The 20262-nt window shown below is 54.6% G+C and overlaps 1 protein-coding gene across 1 annotated transcript; it reads right to left on the reverse strand.

Moving 5' to 3' along the window:
• Nucleotides 1–960: 960 nt before the first annotated feature.
• On the reverse strand, nt 961–19763 carry LOC141941677 (L-gulonolactone oxidase-like). The gene is made up of 12 exons (XM_074864647.1): nt 19643–19763; nt 17964–18065; nt 17193–17318; nt 15765–15859; nt 14170–14260; nt 13322–13507; nt 5096–5203; nt 4602–4678; nt 3591–3740; nt 3140–3304; nt 1716–1806; nt 961–1386 (listed from the first exon to the last, which is right to left on the reverse strand). Exons 1-12 carry the CDS (start codon nt 19643–19645, stop codon nt 1258–1260), a joined length of 1323 nt encoding a protein of 440 aa, XP_074720748.1. The 5' UTR covers nt 19646–19763; the 3' UTR covers nt 961–1257.
• Between the last annotated feature and the right edge of the window lie 499 nt (nt 19764–20262).

Here is a 20262-nt window from a genome sequence, read left to right on the forward strand (position 1 = left end):
GCTGACCTTGGACATGACTCCAGCATCTTGCCTTGAGTGACCTGAGCTCAGTGAGATGGATGAGCTGTGGCATGACCACCCCAGTGCAAGCTGATGGCTCTAGAAGTCAAAACACATCAGCCCATGGATGGGTTGTCATCGCCCATCGAGAGCAACCGCAGCGACATCATTGCTGGTGTCCCTCATCCTCTGTCTTGCACACCAGCAATCCTGGCCGTGCCACCAGACACCCAGGCCATGGTGCTTGTGAAGCTGTGGGGAGAGGATGCACAGGCAAAACATGGCAGGAATGAGTTGGAGAGGGTCAAACCAACCAGTGTCACAAATTTTGGGGTAAGTGTTACTCTCCTCTCCCATTAAATCTTGCACTCGCTTGCTACATGATCCCACAGGGCAGGGAGGCTGCATGGCACTGGGGCAGTTGTCTCTCTAAAAGCATTATTGACTTGCTGTCCATCTGTCCTGGCCATCCTGAGGAATCCTGCCACTCCTCTCAAGAAACCCATGTCCCCTTCCCCATCTCTTAGTGACGCAAGCGGGGCTTGGACCGGTGCTGTTCAGCTCGGTCTAGCAGGATGGTTTTTAGGACCGGAGGGACAGGACTATGGACATCATCCTGCTGGATCCTGAGGAGCATCTGCCGCAGCTTTGGGCAGTGTGGGGCAGCTGTGGTCCTGCCTGGGAGAAGACACAACCCATCTGCCCATGTGTGGCTTCCAACAGGAGCCAGGTTGGGGTGGACCTGGCAGGCTGCCTCTTCCTCCCAAAATATGCCTGCAAGGGGAGATGGCCTAAGCGAGGATCAGTCCCAGGCTGTGCCAAGTTCTGGTCTCCACGCCCAACCCTGAACCCGCCGTAGGGCTCTACAGGGACACCAAAGCCCCTTCCCTGGTCCCCAGGGCTGGCCACCTCCGTTGGACACACGCCCAGGCTGAAAGCACAGACTCAGATAAGGCCTGCTCAGAGAAAGGACTTTAATAAGATGCTGGCTTGGACAGGAGGCATTTGGGGCTGTACGGGTCTCGGGGGACAGAGATATTGTCCCCTCACAAACTGCTGGCTTCCAGGAGAGATTTCCAATCACCACAGAGCCTCGTTAAGATCAGAGCACGCCCCTGCCTATGGGGCCAGCCCTTGCTGATGAGGGCAGAGCTGGGGGGTGCAGCACCTTGGGACCACAGAGGACCATGAGCTTTGGTGTGTCCCAAGAACTGGAGGTGATGGCTGATTTTTCCTCCATCCCCTGCATTTCCCCCATTAGTAAAACACCTTTTCCAGGTAGGTGTTTAGGAAGATCCCCGTGGGGTCCAGCTTCTCCCGGACAGAGCAGAATTTGGGGAAGGCTGGGTACATCTTCTCAAAGTCCTTCCGGGTGCAGCTGTGGGCCTGCAAAAGAGAGTGTCTGGGGGGGCTGCCCATCACTGGGGCATGTGCCTCTGGCCCTGGGCCCCCACCACCACACGCTGGGGGAACCCCCTGCAGAAATGGTGGGACCTCCATCCCCTTACCTACATGCGCAGGGTGGGTAGCAAACAGGGGAACAATATCTCCTTGAAGCACCCAACACCCTCTGGGACCAGCTTGATGTGGGGGCCCTTCTCTGACCCCCACTCAACTGCAACACCACCCCCCCCCCCCCGTGAGGAGCCATGATGGAGAAGAGGAAGGGACCCCCTTCTGCAAAGCATCTTCTCCCAGGGTGGGGCTGTCAGTACCTTTGCCCAGTGTGGTCTCCCACCATGTTTCTTCATGATGCCCTCGTAGGTCAGCCAGTAGTTGAGGTGGGGGACATTCTTCCCATAGGGCCTACAGAGGGGTCAGGCAAGGAGGGCATTAGCAGAGGTTGTGGGGGGATTTGCACACCCAGGAAACCTCCTCAGAAACCCCCACCTGGGGAGAAGAACAACCCCAGAAACCCATCACAGGTTCTTCGACCAGCACCAGGTGATGGAAACCCTCTGGGAACCAGCATGGCACCAGCACTTGGCCACTTGGACCCTCACATAGGACAACATCCTCAGGAAATAGGGGTGGGTGGCTCTTGGGTGCTCCAAGGTCACCCCATTCCTTCTGGCTTGGTGCCTGCAAATGTCTGAGTGGGGTGATGAAAGGAACTGGGGGAATTAATGCCTCAAACTTTCATCGACACGGAAAGCCTCAAGGACAAATTGTCGCCTTTGTGGTTGGTCTAAGGAATGAATTATCTGCCCAGGGAAGCGCAGAGTGTATCGAAGGGTGCACGGCTCCGCTCCCTTTTGCCAAATTCCCTAGATAAGCCTCAAAGTGGGGGAGATGTAGGCTGAGTAAAACCATATGTTCAGGTTAAGGCCTACACTTTAATTTACGACTATAGCCTTGGAGAAGAGCTGAAAGATGGATGAGAGAGAAAATCACCCAGCACCAGATGGAGCTAATGGCTGGATAATTGCCCAAGAAACAAAAACTGAGGAAAGGGGAAAGGTGGGGGGGAGATCGTGCCCACCAACTCAACTGACAAAAGGGTTAACGCACCCCCTTCCCCCCAAACACACACAGAACCCACGCTCCACCTTTTCCTCATCTCTCATGCAAATGAGTTCATGGAATACCTGCTTCTCCTCATCTAGTATGCAAATCAGTCAGTAAGATGAACTTGAAAAGGCAACAGAAAACGTTGCTGGGTGTGCACACACCCCCCCCCCCCCCAAGATTACGGGACCTGAGACAACGCTGGAACCTGGGGTGGGGATCCCGATTCTTTGACTCTTTCTCTCCCTTCCTTTTTTTTTTTTCCATTCCTTTCTTTTCTTTCTTACAGATTTATCCATAAGAGACCACATCACTTACTGTCCTTTTCCAAGTTTAAGCTGTTTCTACTGCAAGTAAAACATTTTAACTGGTCGTGTGGTGTCATTTCACCTTAATTTAACCCGAGGGGATCACAAAACCTTCACGACTCCCCAGGCTCCCAGTCCGGGTCACAAGAGGTAAGTGGGTGAAGGTTCAGGAGCTCATTCGATCCAGCTCTCCAGTGCCAGCTGAGAGTTGGTGTCGGTGTGTTTGAGCTGTGGGTTTGCTGTTGCCGGTGTCTGGGCACTAACACACTGACCCAGGGAGGAAGAGGAGGAGGAGAGGGGGGTGGAATGGGGCCACGGATCACCTGTACATGATGATGTTCACGTAGCAGCTGTCTCGCTGGAAGCAGGGACTCAGCCAGATCTCATCCCCCCGAGCGAAGCGCACCTCCACGGGGTAGTGAGCCACCATCTTGGGGTTGTTCTCCAAGGCGGCCTTCAGCTCCAGCAGAGCTTCCTTTGTCTTCTCACTGCCCAGGAGAAGCCCCCAGCCCCAGTTAACAGCCAGGTCTCATCAGGTTTGAACCCCCATCCCCACAGCTCCAGCCCTGGCCCCAAGACATGGTGTGACATGGATTTGGTACCCCAGGGCAGGGATGCAGAAGGGTGCCCTTGCTAAGCTTGCAGGTAGGAATGGTTCCTCCTAGCCAGGTCCCTTTCTCCATGGCTTTGCTCCTGCTCCAGGCAGCCTAGGCACTTTTTTTGGGTGCTGAGCCCAGCTGGGGATAGACAGGGAGGGTCTGCAGAGCCATTTACATGGGAATGGCCCAGTCTTGAACGTGCTGCTTGAAGCGACACTCATAGTTGAAGATCTTGTAGCTGATGGCAATGTTCTCCACCCGGGAGCTGAAGAGGAGCCAGAAGAAGAAGCGGTTGATCCAACACACCAAGCTGGGCACAAAGGTGCTGCAGGGAAAAGAGCAGGAGGTGAGATCTGACCCCGGAGCTGCTGCCCAAGGATTTGCCAAGGGCAGGCTGTGAGCTGTGATGCCACAAGCCACAGCCCAGGGATGCTGGGCAAGGGGATGTCCTCTCAAGGGCTGGAAGCAAAGCTGCAATCCTCCAAGGGTGCTGGAGCCCATAGGGTCCTGCAGTCCTCCCAGATCGCCTATGCTCACCCCACCTGATCTTGGACCTTGCACACTTACCCTAAGCTCCTTCTTCCTCCTCTTGCTGCAGGCTAGAAAAGGGGTGCTTGGTCATCACCTTCCCTCCCCCTTGAGACCTCAGTGCTTCCCAGGACCAAGAGCTACTCAGGACAGGGTGGAGCGGCTGGGTGGACCCCTTGGCAGAGTCCTAAGTGGTCACAGTCCCTCTTCTTCCTCGTCATGGTACCCAGCCTGTGTCCCCTGTGCCACCAGGGTCCTGCTCCCCAGCCTAGCCTCTGCAACCTGCCTGGATCTTCTCTCTCCACACCAGCGCTCAGGACATGCTCACAGCCAAACATTGTCCTCCAAAAAGCTCCTTTGCTGCTGCAAGCCCGCACTGCTTCGACACACTGCTCCATCTCTGTGCACACGAGAGGGCACTGCAGCCCCAGACATCAATCCCAGTCCTAACCCGTGCACAGGAGCTTGCCTGGAGGAGAACAAGCACCTCCTTCTTCCCCAGGGATGCGGGTGCTCTGGGTGACAGTTCTCCCTTGCCGTCTTCCCTGGGACTCCCAGCAAACCAGCACAGGTTTCAATGTAGAGGTGCAGAGAACAGATCTGGATGAGGCCACCCAACCCCACTTGTCCCCTGCCACCACCCAGAGCATGGTCCTACCTGATCCAGAGCAGAAACTCCAGCAAATAGTAGCCAACAGCATAATCCCACAACCAGCTGGAGGAGGAAGAGGGGGGCTGCAAAGCCAAGCAGAGGAAGATGACGGTCATCAGGGACTAGCAGGGTTTGCATCTTCCTTGCCAGCAGGCACAAAGGTGGGAGCACATGCCTGGACCAGGACCAAGCTGGGAGTTTTGGAGAAGGGCACCCCAGGACTCCCCAGATCTCTCTCCCATGATGAAACAGGGCCAAATCCAGTCCCAGGAAGAGACCAGGCTTTATCATAAGGATGCTGGCAGCTTGGACAACCCCAGCTGCATCCATGTCCCAGGACTCCCAGACCTGCATGGGTACAGTCCAGCCCAGCCCCAAAATGCCATTTCCCTGGTCAGCCCCCCCATTGCAAGCCCATCCTAAAACGCTGGCTCTGGGAGGGCACCCAGTTTTGCGCACAGGCCCTTCTCCCTTCCCGCATGGAGCCCAGTGGGACCTACCTTGTTGGTGGGATCCTGGTAGATGACACTGACATTCTCGCTGTGAGGGAACCACAGGAATCGGAAGTACTGGGATCTCTTCAAATGATCCTCGAGGTGATCAAGGACCTGCAACAATGAGAGAAATGGGGACTGGTCAGTGACTGTCCACCACCGTGGAGCAGGGATACTGGGAATAGGGCTTGAAGGCACCTCGGAGGACTCCTAGGAAGGCTGGGGAAGGTCCGAAGAGTCTGCCTGCAGAGTCTTGGCAAGTCTTGGGTTGGAGGGGGCGTTAATACAGCCCAGCCAAGCACCAAGGGGGTTAATAGAGATGATAGATCTAATATCTGGGGAAGGGAACAGAGCATGAGCATCATCTCCTCTGCCTTGGCCATGGCAGAGCCCCCCATCAGTCAGATACTGCTGGGTCTGTATCTGGCACACACCCGAGCTTGGACCCCACATTCTCCTGCAATCACACCTCTGCAGCCCCCCAACTGCTCCATCTGTGTTCCCAGACATGAGGCAGCGCAGCCAGGGCTGGAGGGGCCCCCTCCAGCCATCAGCCATAGAGTGAGACATGGCGGAGGGTTTCCAAAATCCACCTCCTGGTCCAGGGTCAGGGATGCCCTCCCCAGCTTTCACACCTTGGCAGCACATCCCTTTGCTGCTCTGGAGTCCTGGGGCAATGAGGGATGGAGCTAGGATACAACAGGGGATGGAGCCAGGATGCTACGCAGCCCTGTCCCAGAGACATCCTCAAATGCTGAATTGCCAAATTATTCATGAAGACACAAAAAAGAGCTTGAAGAAAGGCAGCTCCCTCTGCGGATGAGCTGCCTGCCAGCAGCCGAGGACAGCAAGGCACAGGGAGTCGGAGAGGGCAGGGGACAGGCAGGACCATGCAGATGATGTGACTCGAGGGGGAGGACTGCAGCCCTAGGCCATACTCAGCCTGTTCCTGAAGCCACCGAGGGCTTGTCCCAGGGCTATTTGGAGGACACCCCACTGCCTGACACAGCAGCACCCACAGAAATAAGAAGACCCTTCAGACCTCGTCCCTTCTCCCTGTCTGTGCAAGGGTAGAGGGACCCTGTGCTCACTCCGTTTTGGCTGGGCGAGCACCTCTCCCTCCTGCAAAGAGCCTCTCCAACCACCCCCCGGTCTTCCTACAGAGATATCCCACAGCTTTGCAGAAAGATTTAAAAGCCCAGCAGCTTTGCTTTAAGGAGTTTGCTTGACCCAGGAGAAGGTGCAATGACCCATGGATATAACCCCAGGAATATCACGGCAACATCAGCTCTGAAACTGCTCCTTTCTGGCTGGGTCATTTGAGTTATTTGCCTTAATGAGCAATTAATCACCAGGCTGGGCTGCTTTAGCACGAGCATTTTTCTGTGACCCTGCCATGAGGGGAGGGTCTTTGTGGGGTTGCACTGCCGTAATGCCGTGATCCTGTTAAAGCAGGGAGGATGGGAAGACAAATAGTGCATTCCTGTAATCGGTGAGAATTAGTGCTGATGTCGTTGTCTTCATCTTCACATCTGCAGCTCCCAAAAAGCCACAAAATTTAAGATGTTCCCAAAACAGCCTATTTTCTGGCCAGAGAAGTTCTTATGTTGGAAACAGTTAACGATTGTGCAAGTAGAAGCAGGACAAAAGCCACAACCCCACATTTTCCCTGGTTTAGTTTAGGAATAAATGCACAAGTAGCTAAGACAAGCAGGGAAAAGAAGGATGCAGCTTTCCCAAGGTGATCCTGCCAACGTCTGTTTGTCTTCCAGCTGCGGCGTTTGAGCGCAGAAGCAAATTGCTAGCGGGGTGACCTTTTCAATGTGCGCTTTTGATTCTTGCGATATCGGTCTGAAGAAAATAAGCCCACGACTTTGTAGGATAATTGCAGCGCAGCCGGCGAGAGCTGAAGGCAGCGAGCGAGCTGGCTTCGGCGGTCCTTGGGGACGTTGTCTGCTGGCTGAGTGCCCGAGTTGGAGGCAGAGGTCGGGTGGTGAAAATCTTGTCGCTGTAACGTGGCCAACGCACGCAACAGAGATGACCCTGGGGCACGCAGAGACCCAGGGGATTTTTCTCATCTTTGGTTCCCTCACAGGAGCCCAGAACAAATCCCTTTGCTTCATAAAGGCCGGGACAAAAGCAGCCACTTGCTTTCTTGCTTGCCAACACCCTTGAGAGCTCACTGAGCTGAGGGTCAGGCACCCCACCTGCTGCAGTGCAGGTTTGGGTGCTCCAGATGGTCTTCGGGGAAAGGACAAGGATGGGACAAGCGGCAGATGTGGCCAAGGTGTTGTAGAGGATGAAGCACAAGAAGTCACTGGCACACATCCCATAGGTCCATCAAAGCAGTGAAGGGGAGCCAGGGAGCATGGAGAGCCTGAATTTTGGGAGAGGAGATGGATGCTTAGCCCCCCCTTTTGCCTGCGTGCTGCCTGTGCCCACCAGGATCCCACTGCATCAGGGGACCATGTCTGAGCACCAGCTGGAAGAGCCACTTCCATGCACTGAGGCAAAACCCAACATTTCTGGCTAGGGCGGCCAAGGTCAGGCCCAGCAGTGGTGAAAGGATTTAGGCACTGGGTGGTCTTGGAGGAGCTGGGTTTGAGGGGTCCATCCCAGTGCCTGAGACATCCCCCAAAGGGTTAGGATTTGGGTTAGGGTTAGGAAGTGGTAGGCTCAGACCAAAAGAAGCCCTTCTTCACCCACCAGGTCGCTGAGCTTGCAAGTTTGCAGGTGGTTAAAAGTTTACATGGGTTCAGAAGCCGATCAGAGACCTTCTTGGAAGAGAAACTCATTGCATTATTTCATATATACAAACTACCTCCAGCTCAGGGAGCCCCAACGCTACAAAGATCAGGGGAAAAAGTATAATCTCTGAGTCTGACCCATCCTCATCAACCTCCCAGCAGGTTTGGGGCAAGGGGAGGCTGACTCCATCCCTGCCACCCTCCAGGGATGCTCTGCAGGTCTCTCTGGTGACCTCAGCGGTGCAATGAACCCTCTCAGTCTCATGTCTTTTTCCTGGTCATTGTCAGCAGCTGAGTTTATCCCAGTGATAAAGATAATCACGAGGCCAGAAAAGAAAGCATGCAGATCTTATATAACCACAAATTCAAGCCTGACTCCTCTGACACATATATTATTTGCAATGTCTTAGATAACTCAGGCTTAAATATTTCAAGCAACCTGCTCCCTTGCCATTATTCTCTTCCGCTTCAATGGGCCACTTGACATGAAAGCCAGAGATCTGGAAACAGGCGAGGAGCAGCAATGACCGAGAATTGATAAAGGCATTAATATTTACCCAGTGCATTCTCATTTCATCCTCCTAACAGCCCTGAGGGACAGGGAAAATTGGCTGAGCTGTGCAGGGGGCATAGCCCGGGCAGATGATGCTGAGCAGGGTAAAGCTGGGCCTGGGTTACCTGCCCTGCTCAGGATAGCAGGGTTATCCTGCACATGAGCTTAAGTTTCCTAGCTAAAAGGCAGATTAGGAGGTGTAAAACAACCCTCAACCTGGCAAGAAGGTGCTAGAGGAGGCAGTGAAGGTCCAAGCAGTCTGGCAGGGTGGGTGAGGACCAAGCTGTAAGGAGCTGCCAGATTCCCACCACATTTAAACATAGTTAAATGCATTTAAAGAGGGGAACTCCTTGCTGCAGGACACCAGGGAAGTCGCAGCTCAGGGAGCAAACAGGCAATTCACAGGCAAAAATATACTCCTGAGCCATGAAACACGAACTCATCACCTCTGCAACTGGAAACACCAGTAATGAATGCACAGGAGGCTGCGAGGGCACCCTGGACAAATATCTTGGCAGGTTTCCCTTATTCGTCTGTCTTCCCTCCCCACCTCCCAGGAAAAATAAGACCCTGCAGTGTTCCAGCTGTGGTGCGGCTGCTCTCAGGGCGGGTGGCAGCAGGCAAGGAGAGACGCTGATGGACTCAGGTAACACACACGTAGCTCTCTGTCCCCCCCCCGGCCAGCCCAGCTCTCCGTGGCACAGCACAAGCACCCCTGGGTCGCTTTGGATCGGGGCTCACGAAGAAGATACTGCAACAGCACGTTAAATTTACATTCCTGGTGGTGTTCAAGCCACCCCGACGGGGCACTGAATAATTCAGTCCTTAAAAAATTAAGGACAGCGCTTCTCAGAGCTTTACTGGTGCTGTGGCTCTGATCAATCCTGCAACAAATTTTGCTGCTTTTGTCCAAGGACTATTTATTTTTCATGAGCCCAACTTAATGAATGCTTGTGCTGTCGTTAGCCAGGGCTGGAACTGGACTTGTGAGACTTGAATGAGGCGATGGATGAGGATGCTGCCAAGACTGGCCCAGCAGGGACAACCGACCTCGCAGGAGGACAAGGATGATCAGTGGTTGAAGCAGATCCAAGCTCCTGGAGAGGTTCCTTTCCACCACCACTGGTTTCTTCCTCCTGGTGGACTTCATGCCTCAGTTTCCCCATCCAGAAATCAAACTCCTTCCAGTGAATGCAGTGAGTCCACCCAGCATTTTGAAGGCCACCAGGTCTTTCAACTTGCAGGTGGCCCCTTCTCTGTAGGCTTTAGCCTGTGCAGTGCTGCAGCCCCCAGCAATGAACCGGTGCCAGAGACCTGGGATGAGCTGAATGATTGCTCAGCTCAAGGTCACATCCTGACACAGCAGTTGTGCCAGGCTGTCCTAGTCATGGAGGGGCTGAGCATCAGCTGGAACAGCTCGATCCATCCAACTTCCCAGCACTGTGAGGGTGGGAGGGCTCCAAGGAAATGCATCCACTGGTTAAAAGGAGTTTATATAATGGCAGAGACATGGAAAGTGGGTTTTGATGTGTTCCCAGGAGAAAGAATTCCTTCAAACTGCTCTGTAGAAATGCCCACTGGGCCTTCAAAAGGCTTTCTGAGGGAACCAGATCACACCCACCATTGGCCACAGAGCCACGTGGAGACCTCGTAAAGCCCAGGAGATGCCCTGCCCCCAAAAAGAGCATTTCATGCCTCTTTCGAGGGAAATCAGCCTGTCTCAGCCTGGTTCCTGCCCGGGATGGAAAGCTCAGCTAGAGGAAACCACTATCCAGCACTGGGCATCCTGTACCAGCATGCCAGGACACTGTCCCCAGTGCCTCAGCCGCATCCTGAACAAGGACCTAAGCTTCTCCTGCTCTCCATGGTCAGCTAAGTGCCCATTCATAGGCTACATGCAAGATGCTGTCTTCAGGAGGGACATGGCCATGAAGAGGGGACAAGGAGAGGAGGGATGGTGGGACAGCAGAACTTGAGGAGAAGCAGTCAGCATGTGAAACATTCAGAGCCATGCAAGATCCTGATCTTTGAGAGAGCAGGTCAGAAACACTCCTCAGAAAGTCACCTTCCTTGGGGATGCCCAGATGGGCCAGTTACTAGCACCATACACCTTAGCCTGGGTAGTTTGGACCTTTGGTAAGACAGAGACAAAGTCCAGTAGCAACACAACAAGTGGTTTAAAGGGCGTTTTCCATCACACACCCCAAATGCAACTCTGGGGTTGGATCTTGATACGGGATTTGTTCAGTCTGGCCCTTGAAACGTGTCACCCATTGCACTTCTCATCCCCAGCACGGTTTGCCCCAAGTTCAGCTCAAAAAAAGAATCAAACCCAACTTCACATTGGGAGATGGAGAACCCCATCCCTAAAAATACCGAGGACTCACACACACGAAAGGACCAAGTTATTATCAAGATCACAAGATGCTCATGGACTATTTTAAGGGGCCCATCTGTTGCTGGGAAAAACAAGGCTCTCGTTAGCTGAGCAGCAGGAGACAACGAGCTGGGAGATGGCACTTCCTTGGAGAGCACGGGGCTTGTGGGAGCAGCCATGTCCTCTGGGATGCTGCTCCACTTCTCCGGGACCCAGCTAGGCCCTGCCTGCCTCCAGGGGTGCTGGCTCAACACAGGCACAGTCTTCTCCCTGCTCTTGCTTAGTCCAGGCAGCTCATCAGACTAGCCCACAATTTCCAGCAAGGGCAATTTTCTCCAGCTGGAACATTAAATCTGCATTAGGCTTAGTCATGCGTGCCTGGAGTTACCAGATCTCCACTGACCTGCTGGTGCCTGTGAACACTGGGTTAAACAGAGCAGAGGCGTTGGCTGATCCGTCTCGCGGTGACGTTTCCTGTGGACAGAAGCAAGTGCCGAGGGCGGCAGCGCTGACGCCCACAGGCTCCTTCTAACTTGATTGAGCTGGAGCCTCCATCCTCGGCCCAGGGAAGATGAAGCTGATGGCTACAGGCAAACCTCCATCCCTGCTCCTGGGGGACTGCTGGCACCGCGCAGCCCAAAGCAGCTCTTCCCCTGGCTTATCCCTGCCTGCAGCGAGGCTCAGGCATCACTCACCAGATGGGGGAAGAGTTTAAAACCCACAGGGTTGTATGCGAGGGATAGACCACAGCTGGAGGAGGGGGTCTGATTTCTGTCACCTCCGGGTGGGGGACAATTGATGCTGAGATGTGAGGATGATGCTGCAGAGAGGCGAAGATGTGAGGACATCGACAGGGGTCTCGTTGTCCAGCTTTTTGCCTAAAGAAGGCACTGGCTGTCCTTCCAGCGAGCAAAGACCTTGCCAGCCCCAAATCTGAATCGAAGGTGAAACTAAGAAAAACAGGAGAAGCTTTTTCACCCTCTTCTCACTTGGTCCTTAGTCCCACTGGCGGCACGCGGCTCCCGCCAGCCACCTTGAACCCAGCCAGGAGGTCTCTCCTGAGCAGGAGCCCTTTGCTCCTTGGGATCTCAGGTTTGCAACGTACCCCATGCCAACGCAGCGTCTCCGAGCTGGGGATCATGCTCAGGAGCAGGCAGCAGGCCAGCCCTCCCACAGCACCGTGGTCCCATCTCCCCTGCCAGGACCCAGAAGATGTCTCTGAAGGATACAGCCATGTCCCAGCTCAGGGTGACTCTCCGCAGCCCAAGGTGAGCACAGAAAGTCTTTGGCAGGTTTCTGAGGACACTAGAAGCCACCAGCCTTCTCCTGCAGCCCTGAGCCACTCGGGGGCTGCACAGAGGTTGGTCCGGGGCAGTAAAATGAGCTATTTGAATCTCAGGCTGGATAAATGCAAAAAATCTGCATCAATCTGGACTAGTTTTAAAAGAGGAGTTTGGGAACAGCTCAGGGGTGAGCATGGCAATGATGAAACAGGTGAGGTTTCACGTCACCTTCACATGCCTGAGCTGTCCTAGGCCAGATGTGAAGCTGGGAATGGACTCAACTTCTCCCAGAGATGGTGCCTTGCGCTTCTCCAAAACCACCAGGAATAATAAATAAAGGAAACAACTTTCATCTCCGTGTCTTTCCCCACAGCTCTCCCTCCCTGCCCAGCTCCCCCAGGCCTGATGCAGAGGCGTGGCAGCAGAGGGTCCCAGTGCGAGGTGCAGAGGTCCCACCTGTTTTTTTGGTGAGGAGTGAAGAACTCCTCAGTGTAGACTCACAGCAGCTTGGGCTTCCCCACCCAGCCTCCTCCCAGATTCTGTGGCCAGCAAAGCTGCCAGAGCACACTCAGCCCTCGCCTCTGCTCCATGCAGCACTCCTGGGAATGAAGCAAATGTCTTCCCACTGCACAAAGAGACCCAGCACCCCCATTTCCCACCGCCCCCCTGGCTCAGCTTGCAACTACACCAGGGGCTGCACCCCAAGCCCTGTTTTGCTCCTGAACATCAGCTGCATGATGCAATGTCTTGCTGCAGGTCCTGACCACCCACCTGCCCTACGTGGTGCAGAGGTGGCACTCATGAGTACCTCTCCTCCCCAATCCACTACCTGCACCTCTCCGGTCCAAGAAGATGCTGCTCCCACCCATGGGAAGTTAAAGTGGCATTTTATGATGAAACATGGTTTTTTCTTCCTCTCCTTTGTCACTCTGGAGATGTTTCATTGAATCATAGAATGGTTTGGGTAGGAAAGGACATCAAATATCATCGAGTTCCAACCCCCTGCCCCGGGCAGGGACACCTTCCACTAGCCCAGGTTGCTCGAAGCCCCGTCCAACCTGGCCTTGAACCCTTCCAGGGATGCTGCATGTGTCCAGCTTAAAGGACACTGTGAAGCACGTCATGAAGATGCACAAGGAATGCAACCTACACACACCCGTGGGATGTTTCTACTGAAGCTTAACCACTTCCCAGTCTCCCTCCAACCATGTCACCTCACTGAGAATTTTGCTTATCCCCAAGGAGGCTTTGAAAGCATTGCCCACATCATACCTCGGTGAGGGTGGAGGGGAAGGCCACCTCGTGCAGGTGGAACTGGGGCACGCACTGGAAGGTGACGGTGAGCACGATGCCCAGGCAGCCGAGGTGCAGGCGGGCAGCCTGGAAGATGTCTGCATTGATGGACTCGGAGCACTCCAGGATCTCCCCTGAGGCTGTCAGCAGTGTGAGTGCTATGACCTGTCAAGAAGGGAACAAAGCTTCCATGAGCATTCAGTGTGTCCCATCTCCATGCCAAGACCTTGCATTCACCCCAAAACTTAGGGTTAGGGGCTAAGAAGGGAGACCCCCACTACCAGGGTGTTTTCTGCTGAGCTTGGCTCTGCCAGCCCCTCTCCTGCCACCTTTGATGTAGTCACGCAAAAGGGTCCTTCTCTCTCTGCAGGATGCTAGGAAAAGCCATCAAAGAAGTAAAACTACCCCAAATTACTTCACTTCTCCATAGCCATCGGTGGAATCACCATACAGGATTTGAGTTAGGAGTTGAGGATTTTCCTAAGTGTCTAGTTAAAAATAGCCCTGGGCCCCGCAGAGGGAGGCTCCAATACAAGAACTGCTTTCCCCTTCCTCCAGAGCTGCTCATTGCATTATAAGACCATAAAGCACAGGGACAGAGGAGTTTTGAGCTGGATCATGTTTTGGCTGGCAGATGAGGAGTTCCCACTCTGCGTGGGGGCCTTGGGGGCCATTCCGGTGGGATAGGACCCCTCCTGCTTGCAGTGTGCTCCTTCCTTACTCCAGGGCTGGGCACAGCAGACCCAGACTGGGGGATGGGACATCTCTCCTGAAGCCCTCGAGATGTTGATTTCCGTGCATCGACATGCTCCCGACTCCTGTCTCACCTGGGTGGGGAGGATCCCGTGCTTGATCCCAGTGTTGTGTGTCCCTGTCCCGATCATACCAGCTGCTGCCACCTCAGAAACAGCTCCTAAACTGGGGGCAGATGAAGGGATTGAGTGAGGACCTCAGTCTGTGGGAGATGGAGTGAGGCACAGCCCACCGTGCCAGGCATTACACCACATGCAGACCCTGCACAGAGACCCCCAGTATGTGCCCCCCTGCCCCAATGAGCAGGGTTTTCCACACCTCAGGATACCCTGCAGCAAGGGGTGGGTTTGTTGGCCACATGTGCACATCTCCATGGGACATTTCTATCAGGATGCTGCTATAGTCAATGGGAAGAGGCAGCTGGTGAGCGCAGGTCACCACGGTCAACTCAGCTGTGTCCCATCTCTCAAGTCCCCACCTCTCTCCACCAGCCTGGAGTGATGCACTTGGGTGGAGACATCCCTCCCATATGAATTCAGAGCAAGGGGTGAGGAACTTGAGTTTACCCCAGAAACAGCTCTGTGGAGCAGGGCTGGAAGCACCATCCACAAGCATAAGGGCTGCAGACCAAGGTCCATCCCTCCAACCATGGCCAAGGAGGGCACATGGGGATGGTAGAAGGTTAAAGCAAAGAGTGTGCTGTTCCTGCCATTTCCCCCAAATATTCCTCCAGCTCCCAACAGCTGGGGAGCAGGGACCTCCTGAACCAGACATGGTTTCTAGGACCTTTGCAAGCCTCGGTGGACTCTCCTCCATGAAGGAGTCCTGCTCACCTGACCCGCACTGTTGGCCATCTGCTCAGTGGGGCTTATTTCTCTGAACCCTCACCCTGGCCCTGGCCATGGGTCTGACAAACCCATCGCTCTTATCAACAGAGGAATGCAGATATTGAGCTAGACCGTAATTAAAGAGCAATTTCTTCCCCGAGGTCAGCAAATGAAGAAGATGGAGTGTGAGAAATGCTCTCCGTGGCTATTTCCTTTCCAAATCCCTGTCTGAATGTGGTGCTCTCCAAGTCCTCCAAGATACCCACTGCTAGGGAGAACCACGTGTGTTGGAGGCAGAGGGATCAGTTGGGATCAGCTTGAAGCATCCCACCCTCTGCCCCAGATTGCCCTGGACCCCCAGACCACCACTTCCACTTTCTCTTCTGGGGACAGCAGACATCCCAAAGCAATGCAGAACAAAGACTCTCCCAAGCCTTCTAAGCTATTCCAATAGCTAATTGCTGTTTGTCATTAAAAACCCATTTCTAGCCTAATTTTGTCTACCATTGGCCTCCTTTGTCCAGAGCTGCCTGCTGTCAGCCTCTGCCCCATGCAAGGCATCCCTAGGAGGGGTGTTCTCATCTTTTTAGGGCCAGGAAGCGAAAAGTTTTTGTTTGTGGCATGGGAAGGACCAGCCTGGTGGGTGCAGTGAGAAAAACAGGGTTGGTGTGGGGATAAAGACTCCCCTTGCTCTAAGGCAGGATCCTCCACCATGGAGGGGGTTGACCTGTGGTCTGCAGGACTCTGGTGGAAGACCAGATCCTGAAGTAAAAGCTCTTCAAATATCCCTGGTTTGCCTGGGAGGATGCCCAGGGACGGCCCCACACACGTATCCCACTCACTTGGCCAGGGCCAGCCCGTGCTTGCTCAGCTCGACGTTCAGATCCGAGAGGAAAATCCCACCTTCCACAGTCACTTGCTGCTTCTCCTTGTCCACCTGCAAAGGATGGGAGGGGAGAGGGGAAGGTCACACAGCTCAGAGGAGAAACACCCCGTGGAAAACACCTCTGTTCTGCCCAGTGCATTGATGTCTACAGCAGAGCCCCGTACCATGAGGGACTTGCTCCATCCTGAGCTCCCACCTCTCTCAGACCTTCACCCAGCCCAATGGTGCCACTGGTTCATGCCCTTGGTCCAGACCCCGCTCCCCTCTTCTGTCCCCGGTCTCAGGGGTGTGTCACCTCTCCCATAACTTCTCCCAGGTGTTGGTCAACACAAGGGAGAAGATAACCCCCCAGCAAAGCTCTTCCCTCTGCCCTCCTGCCTGGCTCAGCCAGCTCCTGGTGGAAGGAGAGCTTATTCACCCGACTTCTGACAGACAGAGCTGTCAGGGAGGGAGCCATTCCTTAATTACTTATCTCTGTTAATTACCACTAACGATCCAGCTCTCAAAATATGCTGCTAGAGTCAGGATGTTTTCACCTTCAGCTGCACACACACACACACACACACGTACAGAAACACACGTGTATGTATGCACAGATGCACGCACACACATGACAGGCATGCACACACACATGTGTGCATGCACACACAACACGCAGGCACGCACACATGTGTGGAGACGGTCCTCTTGCTGTTTATACCCAGCCGGCCATGCAGCCTCAGTAAAAGCCCAGTAACTCCCTACACACCGGAGGTCTGGATGCAAAGCAGAGGGCAGGAAAACCCCCTCCCAGCAGCTCTTGTTTCCCCAGGGTTGTTCAGGATCTGATCTACGGGCAACCTGGAAGAGCTGTTTCCTCCCCAGTGTCATCAGATGGATCAAACCCCCATGGGGACATTTCCCACTTGACACAAACCACAGAGCACCAACATCCAGTCGGGTCTTTGCCAAGGCTGCTGTGCCTAAGGCACCTTTGCAAGCTTGCCTCAAGCTCGCCACGAAAGGTGATCCTGCCAGGTACCTGCTGCCCACCCAGCAGACTGTGCTGTGATGAGGACAACGTGCCAAGGTTAAGCCCTTGCTGCACGCACGCCAGGAAAACGTCGCTTCTTTGCATTTTTACAGCTGCTCCATATGCTTCCAAGGCACAAGGGATGCTTTTACACCGGGAAAAAATGTGCATCCCGCAGCCTTGCACCAGTATTTCGGGGTCTGGTTTAGGAAAATTCCTGTCTGTGAGGAGAGGAAAACCTCTCCACCCCTTCACCTCCCACCCTGGCTATGGCAGTGTGGGCGCAATGCCTCCCAGCCCTCGGTGGCACATGAATAGGGGTGCCACTGTGTTTTAGGGCCACCCACGTCACCTTCCAGAAGCTGATCTCACCTTGAGGACCCTGTTCATCTTCCCCATCTGGATCATGAAGTCATCGGTGCAGGCGATGTCCGAAGGAGAGTGACCGCCCCCCACCACCTTCACCCTCTTGTCCTGCTTCCTGGCCATATCCAGGATCTGCAGAGACAACAGGCAGCCCTGAGCACCCAACATCTCCCTCAAAGCTGTGTGCTAAGGGCAGTGCCAGAGGCACTGAGACATCCCAAGCTGAAATCTCACCCATGGTTGACATCCATTTACTTGGATAACTCATCATCTGGGGTTAACACCAGCCCTGGAGCCCAGACACCTCCTAAGACAGCCCTTAGGATCATCCCTGGGGTTGGACTAGATGACCTTTAAAGGTTCCTTCCAACCCAAACCATTCTATGATTCTGTGATCCCAAAAGAGGCGATGCCCACCTCAGACACCCTAGGGTGACAGAGGCATCACTGGGGTGACAAAAGTGACCCAGGACTCCCACCCCTCAGCATGGCACCTGGGGCAGGCAGGGGACCCCAGAAGGATGCTGGATGCTGGTGCCCAAGGAACAGAGTCCAACTGGAGCCAGGTGTGAGTTTTCTGCATCTTTTAGGTGTTTGACACATCTGCTGGAGAACATCTGCAGTTCAGTAGGATGGGCCATCTCCTGGGGCTAAGGGAAGGACTCCCTGTCACCATCTGTGACTTCTCTGACTGAACATGATGGAGCATCACAGCTCTTCCTGGCCTTTTCTCCTCATCATTTCTAACGGGTTGTCTCCTAGAAGTACCCTCCTTACCTCCCGGATCTCCTCCACTGAGGTGGGCTGGAAGTACAGCTCCGGAGAGGAGCCATAGGTCTTGGCCCAGTTCTGGAACTTGACTCCTCCTTGGCCATGAACCTGGACCAAAAGCAAGAGCTAAAGCAGAAGAAAGCAAGCACCTCCTCTTCTTTTCCACACAGCTCATCCTTTGTCTGCCAAGACCACTGTGCCAGAGCCAACTTTCCAAAAGGATTAATTATTTATGGACACAGAGGTTCATCTCAACCCCTTGTGTCTGTAGAGCAGAGATGTCTCCATGGGAGCAAGTCAGCCTGGGCTCCCTTGGCAGTCAGTGGGGAGAAGTGGGAGGGCCCCTGGGCTGGCTGAGACATCTCCCTTGCATGCAGCGCATCTCTTCCTCCTACAGCACGAGGTGTGCTGGGGTCCTCTTGGTTTGTGTGGCCTCTTCTGCTCTGGTCTCCTCCCAGACCTGGTCTCACCACCCATACCTACCTTGTGGCCCATTGGCATGGCCCAGTATCCCCAGATGGCCTCATCATGAGGGGCTAACTGGGCCCAGGCTGGGACCTCCCTCCAACATCAGCCACCCATCCTGAAACACTGTCCCCAGGCCTGGCATGACAGGGTGAGCCAAAAGCCCCAAGCCTATCCCATCTCCAGGGCTGAACCCAAGGCAGGGCATCCCCAGGGTGGTTTGGATGGGTCCTGGCTGCGGAGGGACAGTTTCTCACTGCCCGTGGCCAGCCCAGCTGTGGTTTGGGCAAGGAAGGACCTGGCCTGGGGTTGGGCACCAAGGCCCAGAGAAGATGGTGAGTCCCCCTGCCCTAGCCAGGACTGGGTCCAACGTGCCCCACCAACACAACAGTGTCCCACCTTGGCTGCAGGACATGATTTATTCCCTTGCGACATCCTGTGTTCTCCTTCCTCCCGCTCTCTCCAGCCTCCTCTTCCTCAGCAAACCCTCCGCCTTCCACCTCCCCCCTCTGCCCTCAGCTCATTTTCCTTCTCTCCATCTCTAGGATGGGTTCAGCTCCCATTCAAAGAGCAGACCCCCAAACAGGCCAAACTTCTCCAGGGGTGCAGAAGGGGTTCTCCCAGGGGTGTCTGCAGCATCCCCCACCCCCTGCCACCCCCTTTCCCCACCACCCCCGCCCCTCCAGGCTGTTTTTAGGGGCTGGGCAGGGCAGGGACTGCGGATGGCCCATCACCCTGCCCAGGGAGGTGACATTGCCTGGAGCCAGGGCCATTAAGAAGCTCTTGCAGATAGCCCAGATAGCAGCAGGGAGCCCTCGGGGCGAGGGGGAGGTGGGGTTGGGGCTGCCCTACAGAATCCCCCATGCGTGTTAAAACCAGGAGTTGGCCTGTGAGCCAGGGCAGAGAGGGAGAGAGAGAAAAAAAATTTAAAAAAACCCGAAAAGGACAAAATGGAGGAAACTGAAAACCCATGGGTTAGAAAACCTGACCTGATTTATCCAGGGAATCTGCTGGCTTTTCTTCCTTCTCTCTTTTCCAAGACCTTTCCTATTTCTCATCATGGCGATGTTGGTTATTAAATTTATATTAAAGTTGGTAATAAAACTGCATTGTCCCAACAGCCCTGACCATGGCGTGTAGCTCCACGCTACCTGGACCACCCTTCCCACCCTCAAAAAAAGTGAGAAATTCCCCTCTTGGCTGCTTTGGCTTTTTCTTACCATCGCCTCGGCCACTCGGTGAGATGCTAGGGAGCGAGCAGGACTCTGGCTGCTCTGGCACCGGGGAGGAAGGGTGATCCTGGCCAGTCCAAGGCTGGCAGAGCTTGTCCCTGTCCTGTGGCTCAACAAGGAGCTTCTCTCCAGGCTGGGAAGATAATGAATAACAGCCCTTCCCTTGGGATTTGCCTGATTCCCTGGGGGAGGAGAGGGGGCTGAGCCCTTCGCTCCTGACTGGCAGAGCAGGATCTGAACAAGGATTTGAACCCATGTCCTACAGGGATGCTGCAAACTCTGAGAGTTTTGAGGAGAAACTGCTTCATTTTTGGGGGTCCTTACCCTGGAGTGGGTCCCCTGAACTTGCAGCCTTTGCACTGGGTAAACTGGGCAAAGGGGAGAATGAGGGAAAAGGCCCTGCCAGGTTTTGGGGGACCCGACGGCGGGTGCATGTTGGGGATTCAAGCAGTGGGTGATGCGACGGCTTCGCATTGCATGGCCACGTGCAAAACAGGTGCTGGGGGTCTTTGCTCCCCACCTTGCAAGGAGGAGGATGCTCCAGGCCTTGCACGCTTGCCTTGCACCCAAAACTCGCTCCGCTGTCCCACAGGGAGCAGATGGGGGGG

This window comes from Strix uralensis, chromosome 3 (genome assembly GCF_047716275.1).
Source record: "Strix uralensis isolate ZFMK-TIS-50842 chromosome 3, bStrUra1, whole genome shotgun sequence".
NCBI lineage: Eukaryota > Metazoa > Chordata > Aves > Strigiformes > Strigidae > Strix > Strix uralensis.

What these genes read in the sequence shown, in the direction of transcription:
- LOC141941677 (XM_074864647.1), bottom strand. An exon ending in CACGGGCTGGCCCTGGCCAA is followed by an intron (nt 14,261 to 15,764) that starts GTGAGTGGGATA and finishes ATCTGCCCCCAG; the next exon opens with TTTAGGAGCTGTTTCTGAGG. An exon ending in ACCAGGATCCCACCAACAAG is followed by an intron (nt 4,679 to 5,095) that starts GTAGGTCCCACT and finishes TTGGCTTTGCAG; the next exon opens with CCCCCCTCTTCCTCCTCCAG.